The 25,824-nt window shown below is 40.9% G+C and overlaps 1 protein-coding gene across 4 annotated transcripts in view; it reads right to left on the bottom strand.

Moving 5' to 3' along the window:
• The window catches only part of LONP2 (lon peptidase 2, peroxisomal), a 99,657-nt gene that overhangs the window by 22,083 nt on the left and 51,750 nt on the right, over positions 1 to 25,824 (bottom strand). For all 4 annotated transcript variants that reach the window (XR_002823223.1, XM_004371634.2, XM_023726968.1 and 1 more), the window contains exons 10-11: positions 24,862 to 24,988; positions 21,384 to 21,517 (exon numbers count right to left, since the gene is read on the bottom strand). Coding sequence is in view for 3 of the 4 variants with exons in the window: in XM_004371634.2 (XP_004371691.1) it covers positions 21,384 to 21,517; positions 24,862 to 24,988 (261 nt within the window). In the remaining variant the exon portion in view is untranslated. The remainder of the gene's footprint in view (positions 1 to 21,383; positions 21,518 to 24,861; positions 24,989 to 25,824) is intronic.

Raw genomic sequence — 25,824 nt, 5'->3', positions numbered from 1 at the left:
ACAACTTCAATCTTTTCTCCGTTTATCATGATGTTGCTTATTGGTCCAGTTGTGAGGATTTCTGTTTTCTTTATGTTGAGGTGTAAGCCATACTGAAGGCTGTGGTCTTTGATCTTCATCTGAAAGTGCTTCAAGTCCTCTTCGCTGTCAGCAAGCAAGGTCCTTAGCTATAACCAAACACCTTGAGGGACTGAGTCACTGGGCTTCGGGGCTTAGGACCATAGTCTCAAGGGGACATACACGTCAAATGGTATAACACAGTCCATAAAGATAATGTTTTACATCCTACTTTGGTGAGTAATGTCTGGGGTCTTAAAAGCTTGCAAAAGGCCATCTAAGATACAACTATTGGGCCCTTCCTGTCTGGAGCAAAGAAGAGTGAAGAAAATCAAAGACTCAAGGAAACAATCAGTCCAAAAGAACATGAACCACAGCCCACTAGTCTGAGACCGGAAGAACTAGATGGTGCCTGGCTACCACTACTGACCTCTCTGATGGAGATCACAATAGAAGGTCCGGGACAGAGTGGGAGAAAAATGTAGAACAAAATTGGAATTTATAAAAAAGACCAGACTTAACTGGTCTGATAGAGATTGGTGGAATTCTTGAGACTATGGCCCTTAGACATCCTTCAAACCCGGAACAAAACCCAAACCCAGAACAGAACCCATTTCCGGGGATCACCTTTCAGCCAAACAACAGACAGGCCTATAAAGTGAACAATAACACCTGTGAGGAACATGCTCCTCAGAACAAGCAACCATTCGAGACCAAAAGGGCAGCATTTGCCCAAAAACTAAGTTCAGATGGCAGGAAAGGGCAAGAAAGATGGGCGAATGGAAACTGGGGAACCCAGGGGGAAGGGGGTAGAGTGCTATCACATTCAGGAAATCGCGACTAACGCCACGAAACAAAATGTGTATAAACTGTTGAATGGGAAACTAATGTGCTTTGTAAACGTTCACCCAAACCAAAATAAAATTAAAAAAAAAAAAAAATCAAACGAAACCTCAGCTCTATGCCACGTTCTTCCTCCTCAGAGGGATCCGCAGAAGAGGAGCCAGTGGCAGAGTCTCTAGCATCACTGCTGGCCTTGCCCAAGATTGTAACGTTCAAGCAAGATGGACTTTTTAAGGCAAACAAAACAAAACAAAAACAACTAAAGAAGTTCAACCTCTCAATATACCGCAGCTCCTCCCCCACAAGCCCTTCCTGGGTTCACAGTGTTCTTCCAGGCCAGTCTCTGGGGCTCAACAGTGGTTCTTAAGAAATGGGTAATTATCATATGAAAAAATGACTGATTTATAAAGAAGCAAAGTAATATAAATTATAAAAACAAGATACAATTTTATAGTTACCAAAATAGGGTAACTAAAGAAGTTTAAGAAATGACAAAAGTCAATGTTGACTAAAGTGAAGAGATTTTCTCAAACACTGTTGCTTATGGGAATATAAAGTAGTTCAATCTTTCAGGAAGGCAATTTGTAATATATATTGAAAGCGTTCCAAATATTCATAATCTCAGACCCATTGATTCTTTCTTTTTTGTGAAAATACACACAGCCTAGCATACACCAATTCAACAATTTCTACATGTACAATTCCACAACATTGGTTACACTTTTCAAGTTGTGCAACTATTCTCCCTGGCTATCCTTTTCCAAATTATTCCACCACCATTAACATAAACTCGCTGCCCCTGAAGCTTGTTATCTAACCTTTCTGAGTTGGGTCAATTTGAGTCTGAATCAACTGGAAGGCAAGGGGTTTGTTGGGTGGTGGTTTTGTTGTCAATTTGATCTCACACAGATAATTCTTTAAAAGAGCAGGCTGCTCAAGGCAAACAGTCTTCACTAATTAAGCTAAACTATTATTTAAAGATGATGTCAGGGGATAGTTTCCATTCAAGGTTTAAAGATTACCTCAGGGCAATAGTCTGGGGTGGGGGAAAGGTCATCCACCCTCCAGAAAGTCTAGACCCATTGATGCTTTTTTGTAGGAATCTATTCTTAAGGACATACTGCAGAAAACAAGGCTATTGACAGCAGCATTATTTGTAATGGCAACAATTAGATCCAATATAAATACCAAACATTAAGAACACGGTCAAGTAAAATGTGGTATATCCATCCAATAAAATGCTACACAGCCACTAAAAATGTTTTCCAAGTATTTAAAATAATGTGAGAAAATTCTTTTGAAACCAAGTTAAATTTGGGAAGGCCCTAAAATTTCAAATGGTCTAATTTTTACATATCTATTTATGAATGAACCATGAAATGATACAGTCCAAAATGTTAGAAGAAGTTATCCTCTTGAGTTATGAGACGGAGATTACATGAAATAGGTCAGTAAATAATCCGAATCCTGGCTCTGGCTTCGTAGCTGGCCTTGAACAGAGTTACTTTATCTCTTTGTATTTGGTTTTCTAATCAGTAAAGCTGGAATAATTACAGTGCCCTCAGAGAGGTGCTGGGAGCATTGAACTATGCTTCAAGTCTCCATAAAGACGCATATGTCTTTACTCCACAGCCCCCTTCACTGGAAGAAAACAGGGCTCTCTCCATCCTAACTCCATCCAGGGCCCCACAGTCAGATGGCGGCCTCAGATGGCCAGCAGGAGGCCCAGGCCACGGCTCAGCACAGGCCCAGTGGTACTGGAATCTATCCGTGAGGTATCTATTGGTAAACCAGGGAAGTGCATCCTTGAAGATGAAAAGGATCTTAATTCTTGCAGTTAACACTTGACCTTTTGTCTCAGTCTGCTCTGGAGGAGTAACTGTGCTGTCTGGCACCCAGGCGGCCTTTGGTTTTACCACAAATATCTGCTATGCTCTCTACGTGGGACCTAACCAGCAGCCCCTTCTCCCTCCAAAAAAGACCCAAAAGGAAAAGCGCTCTGACATGTGGGATAATCTCCAAGCAATCTTTTGGACATAACATAAAAAAACAAACTTTTCCATGACTAAATAGTGTAATTTGAAATATATAGTTACAAATATACCAAAAGTAAGGTAACACTATAATAAGTTATCAGCATTTTAATTCTTCAGAATATTAGGAAATGTTTCTAAATTCCCTTTCTCTAACTAATCCACTCATTACTGATAATTGCCTCAACATCGGGAATCACGTAAATATAGATAAGGAAAAAGAGATAAGGCTCAAGACTCTGTCCTATGCTATCACGATATATTACTATTATATTTCATATAAAGACTACCTATTAAAATTCTCTTTACAAATAATTTCAAAACATGATCTTGAAAATAATATCATTAATGAGAGGTTGATAAGAAAGGACAAGGAAAGATAAAATAAATAAGCTAGCTCAACCCCACCTGACTCAAAATGTTTTTTCACCTAAAAGAAATAAAATAAAATAGGTCTGAAAGGAGAGAGCTAACATTTTTCACTTGATTCACTCTGCTCAGAGATCTCTCCACCTTCTCTTCCGTAACTATCGCCAGCTCGTTGAGTCTGATCTCAGGATACAGCCGAGATGGTCAGGGCATATGGGGGTTTATCAGCACAGGCTGCAGAGAGGCACACAGAGCCCCGCTCAGCTGCATGGCCTCTCGGCAGCACAGCAAACCTAGGACTGTGGTGACGCTGCTGGCAAAGTGAGTGTGAAACGTGGGTGCACTCCCCAAGGACTAACGCACACCCTAGGGTAGATGTCACCACAGCTATCATGCAGGCGTACTCTACAGTTACAAGCGCCTCGGGAGAAAGGACAAGGGTCTTCCTTAGCTGTTACTAGGAAACCATCAAGTGTTCTTTCTACTTTTCCTTCCGTCCCAGGAAAATGATTGAAATGAACCGCTGTGAGGAGGAGAAGAGAGGAGGTGTTCTGAGGGGAGGTCAGGAGGAAGGACAGAGGGGTGTAATGCCTCAGGAAATTCCAGTGGCTTTCTATTAAAAAAAAAAGAAAAAAACAAAAAGTTCCTGGCCCTTTGAATCAATTTTGCAGCCGAATGGTGTCTTTTGGCAGGTGATCCAACCAATGGAAAGCAGAGAGAGGACAGGAACACAGAAAGCCTGCTAGCACACCCAACAACTCCCCAGACTGTGGGCTCTACCTAAGCACAGATACCCCAGGATATCTATAATCACCTTTACTCACCAGGAAAAAGGAGTCAACACTTAGGTAACGTTTGTTACGCTCTACGCTTCGCTCGCCCTGAAGCAGACGCCCCACTCAAGCCCAGTCCCATGAGTTCAGATGCTAAATTTTGTGCAGAGATAATAGGAACCCCTTCTTCTAGATTATGAAAGAAGTGTTTATTTTTACACAGAGCAGTTTTTTCAGTGCCTGTGGGGTGGGTGTGGGAGGGGAAGACAGGACGTAGGAGAACACTGGTTCACTGCAGCCAGCAATAAAACACGGCCTAGAGACAGGAGGTTGATTCTCCTAACACAAGAATATTGCCTCTTTCTGTCGTACTAATAAGACGTCTTTGGGGAAAGAGTTCCCTGAGAATGTCCAGCTCTAACTCTGAGGCTTAGCAGAATCCAGGAAGAAATCAGGAATTCAAGAAGCAAAGAATATAATGATACATCAAAGTGTAAAAGCTGGGAGACCCTCACAGATCTGGCCCAACCAACCCTCTACTTTATATCCAGGGAAACTGAGGCCCAGGGAGGTTACACAAACCACCTGAGGTCCAGAGCAAATCGCAGGCAGTACCAGCACTCCTGACTCCCCGCCAGACATGGCCTTTTGTCCCAACCAGAAGTCCAGTCCATAAAAGCCACTTATGGCTTAGGAGTTCCTTGACAAAGACAGGCAATCTTGTTGTAAATTTAGAGATTCGATTTTTTTTTCCTGGCTGAAAATAATCCACATTAACTGGTGTTACACACAGAGATTCCAGTCTACGACTGTTGTCAGGAAAAACTGTGAAGGACTGAAATGAGCAAAACCAGATGTTATGGGTTGAATTGTGTCCCCCAAAAGATGCTGGTGTCCTAATACATTCCTCATGTAACACAGTCCTCACATATTCCTCATGCTGGCGTCTGACCTTATTTCCACGTGACCTTATTTGGAAATAGGGTTTTTACAGACGTAATCTAGTTAAGATGAGGTCACACAGGCGTAGGTGGCCCTAATCCAGTGCGACGGTGTCCTTGTAAGAGGAGCAGAGACACAGGGACACCGGAAGATGGCCATGTGATGATGGAGGTAGAGATCAGAGTGACGCGAAGGACCGTGGGCAAACCTCCAGAAGCGAGGAGAAAGGCACGGAGCAGATTCTGACCGGGAGTCTTCGGAGAGAGGACGGTCCTGCCGAGCCCTTGATTTCGACTCCCAGCCTCCAGAGCTCTGAGACTGAATTTCTGTTGTGGAAGCCACCCAGTTTGTCTCAGCAGTCCCAGGACACCAGTACAAGGCATTCCTGGGTGACCCTTCTAGTGCACGCTTCTGGCTGTCTATCTGTCATCGTCTTTGAGCTATTTCTCAATTCTGTAAGTAGCAGAAAACTGACAGTAATGCAGATGACATTTGTCCATACAAACGGAAATGGAGTTTGTCCAGAAGAAGTACAACTGACACCTACCCCCGCTCAAGAAACCCGTTTGCATCTCTTGACAAATTAACTTCAGCATTCCTGACTGCCTACATTTGCGCCTGCTTGTTGGATTCTCTACTGAACTAGTCATAATATCTACTGTCTCTCATTAATTAATGAGTTAAATAAAATCTGACACATACTTTATATCTGTATGACAGTCATATTACCATTTAAAAACTATTCTTTAACACTATACAAAAAAATTGTTTTTAAAGAGTAGCAAATTTTCTCAATAGCCAACTCTTAACCCCTAAGAGTAGTTGATTTATATAGATTAAAAAATATTACAGTCAGAAAAGACATCTGATAAAATTAAACACCCCTTCCTCAGAAAAACTCTCAGCAAAATAAGAATAGAAGGCAAATTTGTCAACATAATTAAGGGCATACATACAAAGCTGACACCAATATTATTCTCAACGGTGAGAGACTGAAAACATTGCCCTTGAAAATGGGAACCAGATAAGGATGCCCTCTGTCACCACTCTTATTCAATACTGTACTGGAAGTCCTAACTAGAGCAATAATGCAAGAAAAGGAAATAAAGGGCATCCAAATTGGTAAGAAAGAAGTAAAACTATCCCTATTCCTATAATATGATCCTATACATAGAAAATTCCAGAGATTCCATAAGAAAGCTACTGGAACTAACAGAAGGATTCAGCAAAGTGGCAGGGTACAAGATCAATACACAAAAATGAATTGGATTCCTCTACACTAACAAGAAGAATCCAGAAAAAGAAATCAGGAAAACAATACCATTTACAATAGCCCCCCAAAAGATAAAATACTTAGGAATAAATTTAACTAGGGACATAAGAGACTTATACAAAGAAAACTACAAAACACTACTGCAAGAAACCAAAAGAGACCTGTCTTAGTCATCTAGTGTTGCTCTAACAGGAATACCACAAGTGGATGGCTTTAACAAACAGAGGTTTATGCTCTCACAGTCTAAGAGGCTGGAAGTTCGAGTTCAGGGCATCAACTCCAGAGGAAGGCTTTCTGTCAGCTCTGGGGGAAGGTCCTTGTCATCAGTCTTCACCTGGACTAGAAGCTTCTCAGCGCAGGGACCCCGAGTCCAAAGGATGTGCTATTCTCCTGGCTCTTGTTTTTTGGTGGTATGAGGTCCTCATGTCTTTCTGCTCACTTCTCTCTTTTATAACTCAAAAGAGATTGACTTAAGACACAACCTAATCTTGTAGACTGAGTCCTGCCTCATTAACATCACTCCCGCTAATCCCACCTCATTAACAACATAGAGAATTTATAACACATAGGAAAATCATATCAGATGACAAAATGGTGGACAATCACACAATACTGAAAATCATGGCCTCGCCAACTTGACCCACATTTTGGGGGGACACAATTCAGTCCATGACAAGACCTAAATACATGGAAAAACATACTATGCTCATGGTAAGGAAGACTTAACATTGTGAAAATGTCAATACTACCTGTGACGCTTGTGTGTCAACTTGGCTGGGCCATGATTCTCAGTGGTTTGGCAGTTATGATGCAATCTGGCAGTTACAATGTAGTTTGGCAATTATGTAATGATGAAATCACCTCCATGATGAGATCTGCTATGAGAAGCCAATCAATTGAAAGGGAATTTCCTTGGGGATGTGGCCTACATCCAATATATATGGACTTTCTGGAAAATCTTGTTGGCTTTTGCTCTGCTCTGGATCTTGCATTCGGCTTGTCATCATCTGACCTCTGGTTCTCGGGACTTGAGCCAGCAGCCCACCATCTTATTTGCAGATCTTGGTTTGTCAGCCCCTGCAGCTACATGAGTGAGGAGAAGCCTCCAGCCTGACACCTGACCCATGGACTTGGGACTTGCCAGCCTCTACAACCATGTGAGCCATTTCCTTGATAGAAATCCCTCTCTCTCTGTCTACATACATGTATGTACACCCTTCACTGGTTTTGCTTCTAGAGAACTCAGCCTAAGACACTACCTAAAGCGATCTATAGATATAATACAATCCTGATCCAAATTCCAACAACATTCTTTAATGAGACTGAAAAACTAATCACCAACTTGATATGGAAAGGAAAGAGGCCCTGAATAAATAAAACATTATTGAAGAAGAACAAGGTAGGAGGCTTCACACTGCCCGATCTCAGAAGCTACTATACACCCACGGTAGTCAAAACAACCTGGTACTGGTACAACGAAAGACACATAGATCAATGGAACAGAATCGAGAACCCAGAAGTAAATCCATCCACCTATGGACAGCTGATCTTTGACAAAGGGTCAAAGTCCATTAAATGGGTAAGAAACAGTCTTTTTAACAAATCATGCTGTCAAAACTGGATATCCATTTCCAGAAAAATGAAACAACACCCATACCTCACACCATACACAAAAACTAACTCAAAATGGATCAGACTTAAATGTAAAATCTAAAACCATAAAGTTCATGGAAGAAAAAATAGAGACAAACCTAGGGGCACTAATTTATGGCATAAATAAACTATCAAACATAACTAAAAATGTACAAACAGCAGAATATAAACTAGGTAACTGAGATCTCCTAAAAATTAAATACTTATGCTCATCAAAGAGCCCTGGTGGCGCAGTGGTTAAGAGCTCGGCTGCTAACCAAAAGGTCAACAATTCAAATCTACCAGCTACTCCTTGGAAACCCTATGGGGCAGTTCTACTCTGTCCTACAGGGTCACTGAGTTGGAATGACTCGACGGCAACAGGTCTGCAGGATGTTTTGAGTGCCTACAAAGAGCTGTATGATAGAAAAATGTGTGAGGCTAAGTGGTCAAGCATACTGTCATATTTCAAGCCTTACACATCAGCCACACCAGACAACAAACCTCGGCCCTCGACATCGAGGCGGGCAGACGCAGAAGGTACAGACGTTAGTGACCCGCCCGCCCTGATGGATTCAGATGAGGATGAGACGTTAGTAGATGACCCTCTTCCTCTCTCTCCTACACCCCAGTCTGCTGTACCTCCCACCCCCCAACCTCCGATGACCCAGACTAACACACCATCATCATCATTTTTTTGGTGGTCGTCTGACGAATGGTCGCTCTGGTCGGGGAAACTTTACTAACATCTTATGGATTCGACACCTGGTTTGGCCAGGCTGGATCGGCCAGTTAGGCAGGCACCAGCCGAGCATGTGGAGATTCACACCAACTGGCACGTCGTGCAGGAGTCACACTCCCTAAAACCCCTTCAGAGTCGCTATGAGTCGGAATCAACTCCATGGCAGCAGGTTTGCTTTTTGGTTTAGATAGTAATTCAACTGACATTTACGCAGCATCACCTTGGGTAAGAAACTGGGCTCTGGTTTCCTCCTCCGTAAAATGAAAGTCAGACTAGATGAACTCATCACAGTGCCTTACACAAAACAGATACTCAATTATGGTCTGCTGAATTAAATTTGGGCTATTCTTAAATTTTAATAATATCTGTGAACAAATGACAAATGGCCAAGATCACTGATCATTTGATTTGCCAAAAAATTACTAAGCTTTTAATGTTTTTATGTTTAAGTAAACATAAGCATTTTTAATCAATAGAAATCATATAACAAAATTATTACTGAATGATTAAAAAATTAAGCACTCATTTTTTTCTTAAAAGTTGAATCCTATCTCACTGAGTTCTTGAATTGTGGGGTAGGAGCAAAACGAAACTTGCTTCATTATAATTTCACTACAGTTCAGACTGCTGAACTATAAATATCTGTAAACAGAGTACAGGAGATATGTTACTGGGTGTATTAGTGGCTAGCTGGCAGAGAGGTCAGGCATGAATCAATGAGGGAGACTGATGTTTACATCTCAACTCTTTAGCATACAGGGGTATATATGGATTTCCACCCTGTTAAAGAGAATGACTTGTATGGTCCCAGTTATAAAAACAACTCTATTTTTTTTTTAAACTGAGCCAACTTTGGAAAGTGAGATGGGATGCTGAGACTATAAGTGATTTTGATTTTGTTATTTCTTATACATATGTGCCTCGAAGCCAAACTGGCCATAGACACAACGTATCTGAAAGCCTCCTCTTGGGAAAGCAGAAAGGGGAAAACGAAGTATCTTAAAAACAAACCAGGAAAACCTGAATATTTCCAAGTGTATAATTCTGTACCGTCAGTTTTAAGTTCGTCACTTGCAGAAAACGATCCTCCTAGCCAGAGGAAGTGTTTGAGTTACCCACCAGACCTGAAACGACATTCATGCCAGCATAATTTCCATCTTTTTTTTTTTTTTTTAAGGAACTGGTTGTAATGGAAAAATCTATGCATCAGATGCCCAGAAGAACCCTCATGCTAGCAATAAACTCTTCTAAGTCCTTTCTGCCAATATTTTCTACATTATTTTGGGGACTGCAATACAACCTTAACATCATCAAATATATTTTCTTTCAAGTTTACCAACTAAACATTGAGATATAGATGGAAGTTAAAACTGTGAACTATTTTTCAATTTTAGTGGTAGTTATCTATTTGTGAAAATAAAAAATGCATATCTAGAAAAAATTGTTTTTCCATTCAAATGAATTTTGAGCTTACTGATAAGCAAATGATTCTTTTGTCTCAGTTTACTAACAGCAATAAACAAGCTACAATCTCTGTAATAAATAAAGTGAAGCTTTCAATGATCAATTCAGTGCCTCCACAGCACTTTAAAAACCAGCATTTATCCCACATTCTAAAATTATTTGTTTATATGTCTACTTCCCCCAGAAGACTGCCCATTTGTTAAGAGTCTCTTTTATCTGCTTCCCAGAATCCAATTTAGAATCCGGCATATAGTAAGGATTCAGTAAATGCTAGCTGACTCACTGATTGAATGAATCACCACAAACAAGGGTCCAAGACATAAGATCCAATCTTTAGTACTAGACAAGCGAGCTTGTAACCCTGGTCTCCTAGTGGGTTTTATGCACTAATAAATCTTATTTCCTTTATTAGAGATTCAGAAAATATTCTTGTAGAATTATTTTAAAAGGACTAGTAGTTAAAATGCAGAGACCATCTGTAATATTGAAAAAAACAGCATTGCATCTTTCCATATAGAACAATGACTTTATAATTATTTGAAAAGATTTGATTTTCCTGTCCAAAAACAGAACTGAAGTAACAAGCATGTACTCCTATCATACACTAAGCAGGGTTTTTCCTTCCTGCCCGGGCAATTAATCTCTCTCAAACCAGGCAATACTGATGAGGGCACAATCAGTAAGTCGTTGTAAATGTCCAACTTAGAAAACAACGTTTAGCGTATCTTCATGATACTGGCTGGCACTGCACACCAAGATGACATTTTCACAACAACATCAGGTCAACTGACTTTAGATGTTTGGACACATCACGCCTAATAGCCCTGCCAAATGCACAGGATTCAGCGCAGAAAGTCTTAATCTCCAGACTAAATTTACTATAATCATGGATTGTAAAATCCAGTTAGCTGTACCACAACCCTATAAACACCCAGAACTTGAACACCAGCAAGCGAGGTGCATTGAGGACCAAAACACTGTCTGTGAAGTAAATATTTCTCAATAGTCTTAATTCCTTTGACTATTACAAATTTTTATTTGCCATGAACCACTAATAAAATCAAAAGGAAAGTGAAGCATGAACAGAATGAAGCAAGACTTCAAATATTAAAAATGTAAAGCTGAACGCAAACTTCTAAGCCATACCCGAGCAACCCGAGTCTTCACCTAATCAGAAATCAGCTCAAGTCTCACAGATGCTCAGCGGCACAAGCTTCAGCGCTAGCTTCTGATGATGAAGTGTCTTGGATGGTGATGACTGTTTAATTGTCGCACTAGAACTGCCCCACAGGGTTTCCAAGGAGTGCCTGGTGGATTCGAACTGCAGACCTTTTGGTTAGCAGCTGAGCTCTTAACCACTATGCCACCAGGGTTTCTTCTTATCATCAGACCCAGCTATTTCTTCCGAAATTAAAAATCCGACTTCTGAGTATTGTAACAATTTAAAATAAACAGCCCAACCACTTGGTCTGTGGTTTTTGGGTCCAGAGGCACACACATAAATTACTCTCTTTACTGTTCTAAATGCAGTCAGAAAGGAAGATATAGGATTTAGGTTAAAATGTTTTAGGACTTTTATATGTAATTGGAACTTTCTAAGTAATAGGAAACTTCTCTATTATCCTCACTTCAGTAAAAATAGCTAACAAAGTTTTCACGTCCAAAAACAAAATAAAACAAAAAACTAGAAACAACATCAACAAAAGCCGTATTAAAAACTGGCAATAAAGGTTGTTTCAATTGCTGAAGAGCCATCATCCATCTGCTGGAGGGTGATGGTCTTATTGGGCTATTCTTTCCGGAGGCCCGCCCAGCTGGAGTTGTTGTTGTCGTTAGATGCTGTCGAGTCGGTTCTGAATCATAGTGACCCCGTGTACAACAGAAACACTGCCCCGTCCTGCGCCATCCTCACAATTGTTGCTATGCTTGAGCCCATTGCCGCAGTCACTGTGTCAATCCATCTCATTGAGGATCTTCCTGTTTTTTGCTGACCCTCTACTTTACCAAGCACGATGTCCTTCTCCAGGGACAGGTCCCTCCTGACAACATTCCCAAAGTACGTGACACGTAACCTCACCATCCTCGCTTCTAAGGAGCATTCTGGCTGTACTTCTTCCAAGACAGATCTGTTCGTTCTTTTGGCAATCCATGGTATATTCAATATTCTCTGTCCATACCATAACTCATAGGTGTCAATTCTTCTTTGGTCTTCCTTGTTCACTGTCCAGCTTTCACATGCATATGAGGTGACTGAAAACACCATGGCTTGGGTCAGGCACACCTTAGTCTTCAAGGTGACATCTTTGCTTTTCAACGCTTTAAAGAGGTCTTTTGCAGCAGATTTGCCCAGTGCAATGTGTCTTTTGATTTCCTGACTGCTGCTTCTGTGGGTGTTGACTGCGGATCCAGGTAAAATGAAGTGGAGAGTAGTAACGGGCCGTTCTCAACCATGTTTGCACACAGAAATTCCACACTCTATCAACCACCCAAACCATCGGTTTTCTTCAGAATTCTCAATAAATAATTTCATCTCTGGGAATTGGCGGTTGTGTTATTAAAAATGAAATTTATAGCAACTCTCTTTGAAATAACCCAAACAGAACCAATCTGTGGGAACCAGCCTTGAGGAGGACCCCAGTGACCCCCACCCGCTGGCATTCACTCTCTCGTTCAGGCTCCTTTCACGCCGTCCCAGGGCCTGTGTGACCAACAGAACACAGGAGAAGTGATGCTTACAGAGACTGCAGCGTCCGTCTCTGGTTGCCTCCTGCCTCCTCCCCTCCCCACCACTTAACTTATCACTCGCTCTGGGAGAAGCCAGTTGCTATGTCGTGTGAGCGTACGGTCAGGCCCACGTGATGAGGAGCTGAAAACCAACAGCCAGCAAGGAACTGAGGCCTGTCCACGGCCATGTAAGTGAGCCTGGGAGCAGCTTCCTGAGCTGAGTCTTCAGCTGGCCGACAGCTTGACTGCAACCTCCTGAGAGATCTCAGCCAGCATTACCCAGCTAGGCGGCTCCTGGATCCCTGCCCCACAGAAACTGAGATGATAAACGTTTGTGCAGAGCTTTAATCTGATCAATTCTGGAGTACTCTGTTATGCAGCAATAGATAAATAATGTACAATCCAAAAGATAAAGAGACAGATCCTGCAGCAAGCAGAAAATTGCTCTAAGAAGATAAAGGCAAAAGAATTTAGCAAAAAGTTACACAAAGCACAGAGGTTACTTTCTAAAAACATTATGTCCAGTATTTTCCATTAATACTCAAGACAGCAGGCAAGAGAATAGATATGCTTCCAATATGGAAAAGAGCAGCCAAGAAAAAGCTAAAGAATCTAACACACTCAATTCTCCTACAGGGACAGCTTCTCGTTTGGGTTAGGAAGGAGCCACTTAAAATAACTAGCATAAAGCATGCTTAGGGCTTGAGAAGCCAATGGCAGGAAGCCACAATAAAGAACTCCAGAAAGTGGCCCAACGGCAGACTCACTCCTCCTGGAGAACTGGATCCTGAGAAAGGCTGAGAGGAAGAGCTGGCACTTTCTGAAGGGCAGGATGGAAAATGACTAAGGCGCAAAGGTGAGCAGAGGACCAAACACACAACCTGTTAGTATGTGGCTCTACCCCACAGCATTCTGACCCCTTGGCTCTAAGCACACTTGCTTAAATGACAGGATACGTTTCCCCCACCCAGCACATTTTGGCCAATAGTCAGGGGTGGTGAACTGGGAGAATTAAAGTCAATGAACGAGAAAAACTAGTGCTACAGAATTCTAATCTTTTACTTTGATGTATTTTTAACTCTGAAGTTGTCTGGAAAGGATAGATCAAGGCATTAACGATATTTTACGTACCTCCTTCCACTACATTAGGTTGATTTCACTTTGCTATATAAGGCAAACATACCAGAGAAACAATACATGTCAAAACGCAACTCAGCCAAAATGGAACTCAGACTGAACTACAATTGTCAGAGTTGGACAGATCTGTGATCAGTGGCTCAGCTAGCCCAATGTTTTGTGGGCAGCAGCAGCCCCAGGGAATCTATCATGAGATGACAGGCCTGTCTTCACTGACATCAAATCTTACTGCTGATGACTCATACCACCTAACCACTAGTCCACTTTCCAACTTATAGCTTCTATTTTCCTATAGGCTGGGACATAGATAGCCAAGACGGGAACCGGGCAACGAACAGTGTTTACTGGGGAAGGTCGTGAAGGAACTTATCAATCAGTCAGGGTCAAACTAGATGGCACTGAGGATTCTATTCCAATAAGGTTCTGTAACAGTCAATGACATGCTGAGTGGTGGTCTACAGGTACAAAGGCTACAGAGGTTGGTAATTTCTTCATAGGCTTGCCTTCTGCTTGCTTTTTCTCATCACTGTTTGTATTCAGCATTTTCCTGGAGGTCCTAGCTAGTACGCTGGAGAAAAAAAATGAAACAAGAGACGCAATGGTCATAAAAGAAGAAGTAGAAACTGACATTATTTGCATTTATCTTGTTGGATGGTATATGGAGAAAATCCAAAAAAAATCTACCAATTACCAGAATTAATCAGTCAGTCTGGTAAGTTTATGGGCTACAAGGCCAATACAGTATTTCATATACTAGGAACAAAAAATTAGAAAATAAAACTAAAAAAAAAAAATCATTTCCAATAATATATACACACAAACATGTAAAAGCTCTACAGTGAAAACTACAATACTTGAATATATTTACCTACAAAGACTGCAATAAATGAAACTATACATCATGTCGTGACTTGGAAGACTCGGTAATACAAATTGTCAGTACTCCCCAAGGTGATTTACATACTCACAACCAAAATACCAGGAGGTCTGACTTACTTAGGAGCCCCTGGTGCTACAACGGATAAGCGCTCGGTTGCTAACAGCAAGGTCGGCAGTTCAAACCCACCCAGCGGCTCCATGGGAGAAAGACCTGGAGATCTGCTCCTGTAAAGGTTACAGCCTAGAAAACTCTGTGGGGCAGTTCTACTCTGTCACATGGGGTCACTACGAGTCGAAAACAGACTCGGTGGCGCCCAACAAGAACAACAGGGTACATGGGTACCTGAACAAATGGTCATCTGCCTTTTTTTTTTCCTACCTAACTCTTCACAGAGAAAAGACCTCGGTATACAAAATGGAATACATGGCACATCTGTGTTTGGCTAAAGGCAGGCAAAAGTAAAATAAAACCTCAGCCATGTCCTTTTATCTCTTCACCTGACAATACACAGAAAGGAAAAAGGCTACTGAGAACACACTAATAACATACAGAGAAACAAGCAAGGCTGCTTTGCTGAAAAAATTCCCAGAGTTTCTAGGTGAGAGTACCTACATAAATATTCCTCCTCTAACACAGAGCAATTAAAATTGTACCTGCCGTTTAAACTCTGATATTATTTGGTCTGTTTAACCGCCAGTTAAGAGCCCACAAATACAAAGACAACTGTTCTCAAACCAGTACTTCTGGGCCTACTCCAGAAAGTTTGCTCAACACACTGGAGGTTTCTGCTTGTTTTGAAGCTTGTGGCCTGAAATTACTTTTCTTCCTGGCAGTGAGAAAGCCCAGCATTGTTTCTGACATTAAAAACAAGTCTCTGACTACATTACTTGAAATTTCTAAAAGAACTCTGTTTTGTTTTACACTCTAATGTTAAATAATTTCATTCCTTAACGAGAAACTTTCAGTTACTAAGCTCAATTTGGACTTTGTGGCATGAAAACCTAATGCAGAAATTTTCTTCTAGCTTGGCTGAAGTCATAAACACCAATTCGGGATGCCTGATCCTACTAGAAATCTGAGGAGAGGTGTTTACAGTAACTCAAGGGTATCTCGCAATATTACAGCCGATTTGGAGTCCTTATCTGTGCCTCGAATAAGAACTACAGCCAAAACCATGCTCAAAAGACAAGTATTTATCCTATTTATTTATTCATCCAGATGTCCTACGTAATACCTTAACCACTTCAATCTGCTTAACTGCTATCATTTAGATACTCTGTGAATCATGGATTAAAAAAAATAACCAAATGTTATCAGGAAAAATTGTATGTTCTCACACAGTTCACAGGCTGTTTGAACAAGTCCATGAATATTTACAAGTTATCTTTAAATAGCTAATATGACCACACATTATCAGAAATATGCTAACAGTTGTATATATAAACATTAAGCAATGTATAATTAGGAAAGTTTCCTTCTGACATAGAATCCTTCTGTATTATTATAACTTCTAAAAAACATCATCTAAATCACAAATACAATTTTCGAAGTGTGTTAGCTAGATAAACTCATTTTACTCTCTACCTTTCACAGATAACACAGAAAAAAGGTTCAGTCGCTTCAGACCACAGCACAAAGAGAGTGTCGTAAGAATAAAAAGCGGGGGTAAACTGAGGATCATTTAGATTAAGGTTTTATATTTAAAGAGAGAAAGAAAAAAAAAAAAAGGAAAAAATACCTCTCAGGCCCCCACTGCCGCTGTCAGCTTACTTCAGTGATTTCCACCCCTGATAAGCTATCACCTACCTGGGGCACTTTTAAAAAATTCAGATTTCTGAAAATAGTGGTCTGAACACGTGTTTATCTCTACACTTCCTCTTCAAACTCTATCGAGAAATAAAAACAGTATAAACTCATATGAACAAGAAGAAGGAGAAGGGAGATAAAGCTGATGAGATGCTGACAAAATTCTGCAAAAGAGACAACGGGGGGCCAAGAAGTAATGAACACACAAGAGACTGGAGAAGGTGAGAACCTCGAGGTCTGCAGCGGGGGAACCAGCGAGCTCGTGTGAGCCACAGAATCCTACAAAGGGTCAGGAATCTGTTGTTGTTGCTGTTAGGTGCCATGGAGTCGGTTCCGACTCATAGTGACCCCATGTACTGCAGAACGAAACACTGCCTGGTCCTGCGCCATGCTCACAATTATTGTTATGCTTGAGCCCACTGTTGCAGCCACTGTGTCAATCCATCTCATTGAGGGTCTTCCTCTTTTTCGCTGACCCTCTACTTTACCAAGCATGATGTCCTTCTCCAGGGACTGGTTCCTCCTGATAACATGTTCAAAGCATGTAAGACGTAGTCTCGCCATTTCTTCCAAGACAGATTCATTTGTTCTTTTGGCAGTCTGTGGTATATTCAATATTCTTCACCAACACCACAATTCAAAGGCATCAACTCTACTTCCTTATTCACTGTCCAGCTTTTGCATGCATATGATGCAACTGAAAATACATGGCGTGGGTCGGGCGCACCTTACTCTTCCAAAACTTTTTGCTTTCCAAAACTTTAAAGAGGTCTTCTGCAGCAGATTTGCCCAATGCAATGAGTCTTCTGATTTCCTGACTGCTGCTTCCATGGGTGCTGACTGCGGATCCAAGTAAAATGAAATCCTTGACAACCTCAATCTTTTCTCCGTTTATCATGATGTTGCTTATTGGTCCAGTTGTGAGGGATTTTTCTTTTATGCTGAGGTGTAATCCATACTGAAGGCTGTGGTCTTTGATCTTCATCAGTAAGTGCTTCAAGTCCTCTTCACTTTCAGCGAGCGAGACTGTGTCACCTGCATAACGCAGGTTGTCAATCAGTCTTCCTCCAATCCTGACGACCTGCTCTTCTTCATATAGTCCAGCTTCTCAGATTATTTGCTCAGCATATAGACTGAACAGGTATGGTGAAAGGATACAACCCTGACACACACTTTTCTTGACTTTAAACCACACAGCATCTGCTTCTTCTGTCCAAACAACTGCCTCTTGATCTATGTACAGGTTCCTTATGAGCACAATTAAGTGTCCTGGAATTCCCATTCTTCACAATATTATCCCTAATTTGTTATGATCCACACAGTTGAACGCCATTGCAGTCAATAAAACACAGGTAAACATCTTTCTGGTATTCTCTGCTTTCAGTCAGGATCCATCTAACATCAGCAATGATATCCCTGGTTCCACGTCCTCTTCTGAATCCAGCCTGGATTTCTGGCAGTTCCCTGTTGACATACTGCTACAGCTGCTTTTGAATGATCTTCAGCAAAATTTTACTTGCATGTGATATTAATGGTATTGTTCGATAATTTCCACATTCGGCTGGATCACCTTTCTTGGGAATAGGCATAAATATGGATCTCTTCCAGTCGGTTGGCCTGGTAGCTGTCTTCCAAATTTCTTGGCATAGACAAGTAGGCACTTCCAGCGCTGCATCCGTTTGCTGAAACATCTCAATTGATATTCCGTCAGTTCCTGGAGCCTTGTTTTTCGCCAACGCCTTCAGTGCAGCTTGGACTTCTTCCTTCAGTACCATCAGTTCCTGATCATATGCTACCTCCTGAAATGGCTGAATGTCAACCAAGTCTTTTTGGTATAATGACTCTGTGTATTCCTTTCATCTTCTTTTGATGCTTTCTGCATCATTTAGTATTTTTCCCGTAGAATCCTTCAATATTGCAACTTGAGGCTTGAATTTTTTTCTTCAGTTCTTTCAGCTTGAGAAATGCCAAGCGTGCTCTTCCCTTCTGGTTTTCTATCTCTAGCTCTTTGCACATGTCATTATAATACTTAGTCTTCTCGAGCTGCCTTTGAAATCTTCTGTTCAGTTCTTTTACTTTATCATTTCTTCCTTTTGTTTTAGCTACTCGACGTTCAAGAGCAAGTTTAAGAGTCTTTTCTGACATCCATTTTGGTCTTTTCCATCTTTCCTGTCTTTTTAATGACCTCTTGCTTTCTTCATGTATGATGTCCTCAATGTCATCCCACAACTCGTCTGGTCTTTGGTTATTAGTGTTCAATGCATCCAATCTACTCTTGAGATAGTCTCTAAATTTAGGTGGATATACTCAAGATCATACTTTGGCTCTCATGGACTTGTTCTAATTTTCTTCAGTTTCAACTTGAACTTCCATGTAAGCAATTGATGGTTTGTTCCACATTTGGCCCCTGGGCTTGTTCTGACTGATGACCTTGAGCTTCTCCATCGTCTCTTTCCACAGATGTAGTCGATTCGATTCCCGTGTACTCCATGTGGCGAGGTCCACGTGTACAGTTGCCATTTATGTTGGTGAAGAAAGGTATTTGCAATCAAGAAGTCGTTGATCTTGCAAAACTCTATCATGTGATCTCTGGCATCATTTCTATCACCAAGGCCGTATTTTCCAACTACTGATTCTTCTTTTTTGTTTCCAACTTTCGCATTCCAATCACCAGTGATTATCAGTGCATCCTGATTGCATGTTTGATCAATCTCAGACTGCAGAAGTTGGTAAAAGTCTTCAATTTCTTCATCTGTGGGCTTTGTGGTTGGTGCGTGAATTTGAATAACAGTCGTATTAACTGGTCTTCCTTGTAGGCGTATGAATATTATCCTATCACTGACAGCGCTGTACTTCAGGATAGATCTTGAAATATTCTTTTTGACAATGAATGCAATGCCATTTCTCTTCAAGTTGTGATTCCCGGCACAGTAGACCATATGATTGTCTGAGTCAAAATGGCCAATACCAGTCCATTTCAGCTCACTAATGCCTAGGATATCAATGTTTATGCATTCCATTTCATTTCTGACGATTTCTAATTTTCCTAGATTTATACTTTGTACATTCCATGTTCTGATTATTATATTATTAAAGGAACCCGAGGTACCCTTAAAAGTGCAGTGAGGGGTGGCACTAAAAACAAGAAGTCTTAAAGTCTGTGTGAGAAACAATTAGCGCTCGTGATGTCTACCCCTGCTCCACAGAGTATGGAAACTGCTGTTGGGTGCCACTGAGTCAATTCTGACTCACACAGATCCTAAGGACAGAGTAGGGTTTCCCAGGCTGTCATCTTTACAGGAGCAGATCGACAGGTCTTTTCTCCTGCGGAGCAGCTGCTGGGTTCAAACTGCTGACCTCTCAGCAGCCAAGCACTTAACCACTGTGCCACCAGGGCTCCTTAATAAGGGAACTACCCTTCTCTAATTCAACAGAAGATAGGAGGTTTACTCTCTGGAGAAAATGAACCAGAGGTTCTATATCTAGGTGCTCAGGCACAGAGGGAGCAAGGGGGATGCATCGTACTAGAAACAGAAGGATGATGTGAAAGCCTACTCTGTGCTGCTCCCGCGGTTTCTAAACGCCCTGCGCTTAGCAACGGAGAGAATCAGGGCAGACACTGAGCTGCATCGATTCCACCAAGCCTACCACGGAGCATGATTCATTCACTCAACTCCTTTCTGGAAAGAGCTATGGAAATGGGAGAAAATCTAATCAATTGCTTTACTATAAATACCATTTTCAGTTCCCTACTACTCCAGTCATTTTGTTAAAGCCACAGTTTTTTGTTTTTTTTTTTAATTGTACTTCAGGTGAAGGCCCACAGAACAAACAGCCTCTCATGAAACAGTAGTACACATAATGTTTTATGACATTGGTTAACAACCCCACTACATGTCAACCCTCCCCCTTTTTTTTTTTTTTTGGTGAAAATATACATAGCCAAAGACACACCATTTCAAAAATTTCTACATGCACAGTTCAGTGACATCAACTACGCTCCAATTGTGCTGCTATTCTCACTCTAGATAAAGCCAGTTTTGGCAAACTGCATGACAGCATCAGCTGAGACTCCTGACAGTTCTTGGGCAAGAAGGTAAAACATTTTAACCGCCACAAAGGAAATGTCCACATTTGATGATTTCAGTGACAGAACCCTTCCCAGGACTCCCTGTCACTGCCTCCACAATTATTGTTCTTGAGAACACAATTTAAATTCCATTTTAATTGTGCGTCTATAAAAGAAAAGTGTGTGGAAAAAACAAATTACAACCCATGAAGCTATTCCAGAGTACAAAGATCTGCCCTTGCGATGCTGGACAGCTTGGATTTTTAATGCTGTAACAATTTTCTAGGTTTAAACTATTAGTGAAAGACTTAACAATTACCTGGGCCAGAAAGAAATAAGAGAACATCAAAACCCACACATAAAGCATATCATTGTTATAAATCTGGAGAAAGTTACTCTATCCATAATGCATTAATACTGAGTGTTATTCCAGCTAAAGCTCTGTGTTGTTTGTAGAGACTCCTCTTTATAAAACACGCCCAACACTAACCTCCTGCTTCGTCACTGGCGGCATCTGTTAGAGGAGTGGTACGTGCCGTCACTCCAAGGACTACTCAACACCATCCCTCCACACCCAAGTCTACTCTGCCTTTCACTCCTAGCCACCAGGTGTGAGAGCACCAGGTCAAGGTCACAGACCTTCTCCCTCGGTCATGTCAGAATGGTCCAACTTGGCCTCCTTGTGTTGTCCTTCCGCCACCTTCACGGCAACAGCTCGGCAAATGGCTCCAAGCCTCCTGTCCAGAGAACGAACCCCTGCCTCTCGGGTATACCTGCCATCAAAGAAAAATGTTTTATTTTTGGCTAAACACTGTCTATAAAAATGGACAGAAGTAATGCGATTAACGTTTATACTAAGGAAACTGTACATTTTAAAGTTCATTATACTTTTTTGAACAATAATTTCCCCACACTTAAAAATTTCTTATTATTGTTATTTCTTAAATATTCAGATGTATTTTCATCCACAACTTTTTCCTTTACGTAGATTATCTTGACTATTACTCTATACTTAAAAATGAATCTGTGGTTCCTCAATTTACACTGCCAAAGAGTTCTTGCAAACAAAAGTTTTTAATTTAATACTAGACAATTTATTATTCTTGACATATGCCTGACAGAATCAGAAAAATAACACTCTCTTTCCAAATAAAGCAAAAAAGAAACTGAGATGGAAATCTAGTTTTCACCAGGAACTGTGCTGATCACCTCTATTCCGTGTGTTTTCATTGCGGGGCTTCTAAAGAAAGAATGTGCACTGATGCCAGCACTGTGATTTCGTGAAAAGGACTCTAAGTGTGGTGAAGTAGAGATGTCTTAAAAAACTTGTATGTTACACTAAAATTCTGTAAGCCACCTCATAAATCATTAGAGAGTGCAACCATTTTTGGATGGATCTGAAATCGGCAGCATCAGGCAGAGAATGTGGTTTTACCTAAAACTGACCAAGCAGTCGGGCATATATTCTAGACGTTAGGGAAGCAGATTTTAATGCTCTAAGACAAAAAAGAGCTCTTGGCTGGACAGTCTAAAGTAAAACTCGCTTCACTCAAAGGGATGGTAAGATATAAAGTTCATGTTCACAACTGCGTACAATTTCAACAAGTAAGAAAAAACCGAGAGGCAACTTAAAAATAAACATATAAAAACAAAACCCCAATGTAGCTGCAGCTGCAGCTGAAATTAAAGGGTCTGAGCAAAAGACAGAGGCAAAGGGGCTCAGGAAGCATAAGAAGGAATGGCGTGAACATGCAAAAGTGGTATCAGTTCAGAATGAGCTGACGCTTGACAAAAACAATGACAACAAAAAGTCTTCTTTTATGCGTTGAGAACAGGAACAGGCTGTGGACTAATGTAGCCAGTGTAACATTAACAGATGACAGGAAGAAAGTGGACGTGCCCAACTCCCACTGGCACCTTAAAGCTGAACGTGGAAGGATCGCCAGGGCCAAGTAAGAGTTGGTTGATGTTTCTCATCAATGACTTGAACATACATGCCAATTTTCAGAGGACATAAACTGATCTGGTTGATAGTAATCAAGATCCAAAACAAATCAATTTGCTGCAATGGTAGCTGAAACTAACAATAAAATACATATATTGTAAACTTCTACATTTGGGATATACTCAGCTTAGCAGAAATTCATATGAAAAAAATTGATGATATTAGTTAACGATAAGTGTAATATGCAAGAGAACAACCAAAAAAAGCTAAGAACCTTGGGCTAGAAATCAAACCAAACCAAATCCACTGCTAGAGTCAATTCCAACTCATGGCGACCCCATGTGTGTCAGAGTAGAACTGCACTCCATAGGGTTTTCAATGGCTATAATCTTACAAGAGTAGATCACCAGGTCTTTCTTTTGTAGTGCTGCTGGGTGGATTTGAACTGTCAACCTCCTGATGAGTAGCCAAGTACAAACCCTCTGCGCCAGCCAGGGACCAATAAAACGGTCAGAATCAGAAAAGCAGTGGTATTCCTGTGCCATGAACTGCTTAGACCACACCTAAAATGCTGTGTCCTGCCTCTGGACTCTTTCATTCTGGGAGAGACTGACAGCACAGAACTAACTCAGAAGTGAAATTCATTCAGGGAGGTGAAAAGGTCAAGGAGAACAGTAAAGAGAATAAGATCTGACAGCATTTTTTTTTAATTGTTGGAAGAGGTGTACAAGGGAGAAACTAGACTTAGATCCCAGGTGCTCCTACAGGGCAGAACCAGAAACTTACAGGAGGTCACCAGGGAAGCAGGAAGCATCCAAGCAGGTTGGTTACATGGCAGGTGAGAGGACCATACGACTTCTCAGATCCTCTCCTCTCCTGCTGAACACTAAGAGTCGACGACTGTAACGCATCCCCCAAAACAGGAAACTCAAATCTCGCTACTCATGGCCTATGTTTGGTGACTCACTAAGGATCCAAAACGTGCCTGGAGTAGCTGTTTCTAAAAACAATACTAAAACTAATAAAACTGCTCAGAGAATTTCCTAATGTCTGCAGCTTTTAAGATCTGAGGTTTCAAGCTAACAAGCATAAAAAAAATAAATAGCTCTCCAAGCAGTAAACAGGAAATACAAATCATGATTACTCTTCAGAATCATTATCCAGATTTAGATAAACTCTGCATATTTTCTCTATCACTCAAATTTTACAGACGTACAAAAAGAAGCTATCAGAAAGGTTAAGTGATGTGTTGAAAGTTACCAAGAGGCATCATGGGTGTTATCTGAAATGATATTGTTGGAAGACTTTGGCAAATAAATCACCTAATTCATTTCTGGCAGTATCTACCCAGTAAATCACAAACAAGTTAAGAAAAGGAACTTCCAGGTCAGATTTATTCTTACTGTTCTGTGTATAAATTTAAACAGATTCCAGAAGAAGGCTGGCTTAAGTCAAAAGGCAGTCTGCCTGGCCAAACTCTAAGTCAAAGCTCAAAATGGAGAGATACCTCACATTTTTTGAAAACCAACAGTTACTGGAAGAGGGCTGCACGAGGACTGTCTGGCAGGCTGACACGGTCTGACAGATGATGCAATGGACCTGTAAGACGGAGCCAGGAAAGCAAGAGGAGACCGTGGTAGACACAACTCAACAAGTAATCTGTAACTCAGACCAAGAATGCTCAACTCAGACACTTTACATACTGCTTGCCACAGGCTTAAGCACTTGGTAGCAAACTCTGGAGAGCACCTTCTCGATCGTGCCAGTGTTAATTCCAAAGATCAAAATGCTAAGGATTTAAAAAATCTCTCAGTCATAGAGAAAAGAAAAGAAAATCTGAATAACCTAAAACAGATGTCTGAAAGCAGCATCTCATCCCTTAAAAGAATTCACCAACTTTCAAGACCCTGGCCCTAGCGGGCATCTCTATATTTTCTATGCTTTGGGGTCTTAATGTATCAAATTATGGCTCAACTAAGGTCCTTAGCTACAAAGATATTCCGAATGTTTTCTCCACAAGTTTCTGTGTAATACACAGCCCTGTGTGAATCAACAGCTACGGAAACGCGTGCTGGGAATCTGCTGGAGGGAGAGATGGATGTTATACGTTGCCAGCAAATAATCTCCTTTTCAGACTCAAACCCTACTGACGGCCCAGGATGGCAGACTAACCTAGTGATGATGTCGAGAGTCGTAATCTGCGGGATCTGAATCTGCTGAGGTGTCAGTCCATGCTGCTCCAGCTGCTTTGGGATCAAGTGCCTATGGGCGATCTCGATCTTCTCCTCTTGTGTGTACCCTGTGAAGAAAGATCTTATTTTGTAATTACTGGATTCACACAGCTGCCTCAGAGCCATGTTTTTTAAATGAATCAAACGCAGACTCGAAGGATCTTGGATTTAGAACGAATATAAGTATTACTTCAACCAAGACTATTACCAGAATAAAGAAATTTAACCTCAAATCAATAATTGTTAAAACTTCCAACTTTTTCACAAACTAAAGACTTCAATTAAATAAGTAGTGAGCTCCAGGAAAGGACTCCAAAAGAACTACTTCTAGAACTTTGACCATAGATTTTAGCAACAAAAGAAAACAAGACCTACATGTCCCTATAAGTCTTTTTTCCCCACGTACTGGAATAGTAACTTATATTTTCAAAAGAATTTATATTTTTTATTTATTTAATGGCCTTAATTAGTACAGATTTACTGTCTTTAAATCATTAAGACAAAATTCCCCAAACTAATCCCCCTCCTTTCCCTTTAACAAGTAAAAATTAAAAATATGAATTGATAGGGCATCTTCCGAATAGAAAGAGGAGGTAAAACACACCAGAAAAACCAGAAAGTAAGGTGACCAAACCCACCAAGGAAAGGCAGAATCACCTGCCCACCTCTGCGCGGCAGTCCGAAGTGCTTCATCTCACACTAGTGTATCTTACGGAGTTCCTGCCTCAACCTGGAGTTTCAGGCAGTTGGGTCTAATTATGTATTTATTTTGGTCTTATAAATATGCAGAGGCAACTTTTTTACTCCACCATACTTCATACTTTAAAACTAAATACAGGAACCTGTAGGGCTCGCAGATAATTAAGAAATCCAATTATCATTCATTTAATAGTAAAAATACATC

The sequence above is a fragment of the Trichechus manatus genome, unplaced genomic scaffold, assembly GCF_000243295.1.
Source record: "Trichechus manatus latirostris isolate Lorelei unplaced genomic scaffold, TriManLat1.0 scaffold00014, whole genome shotgun sequence".
In the NCBI taxonomy this organism is placed as follows: domain Eukaryota; kingdom Metazoa; phylum Chordata; class Mammalia; order Sirenia; family Trichechidae; genus Trichechus; species Trichechus manatus.
This window is presented reverse-complemented; position numbering and strand designations above follow the sequence as displayed.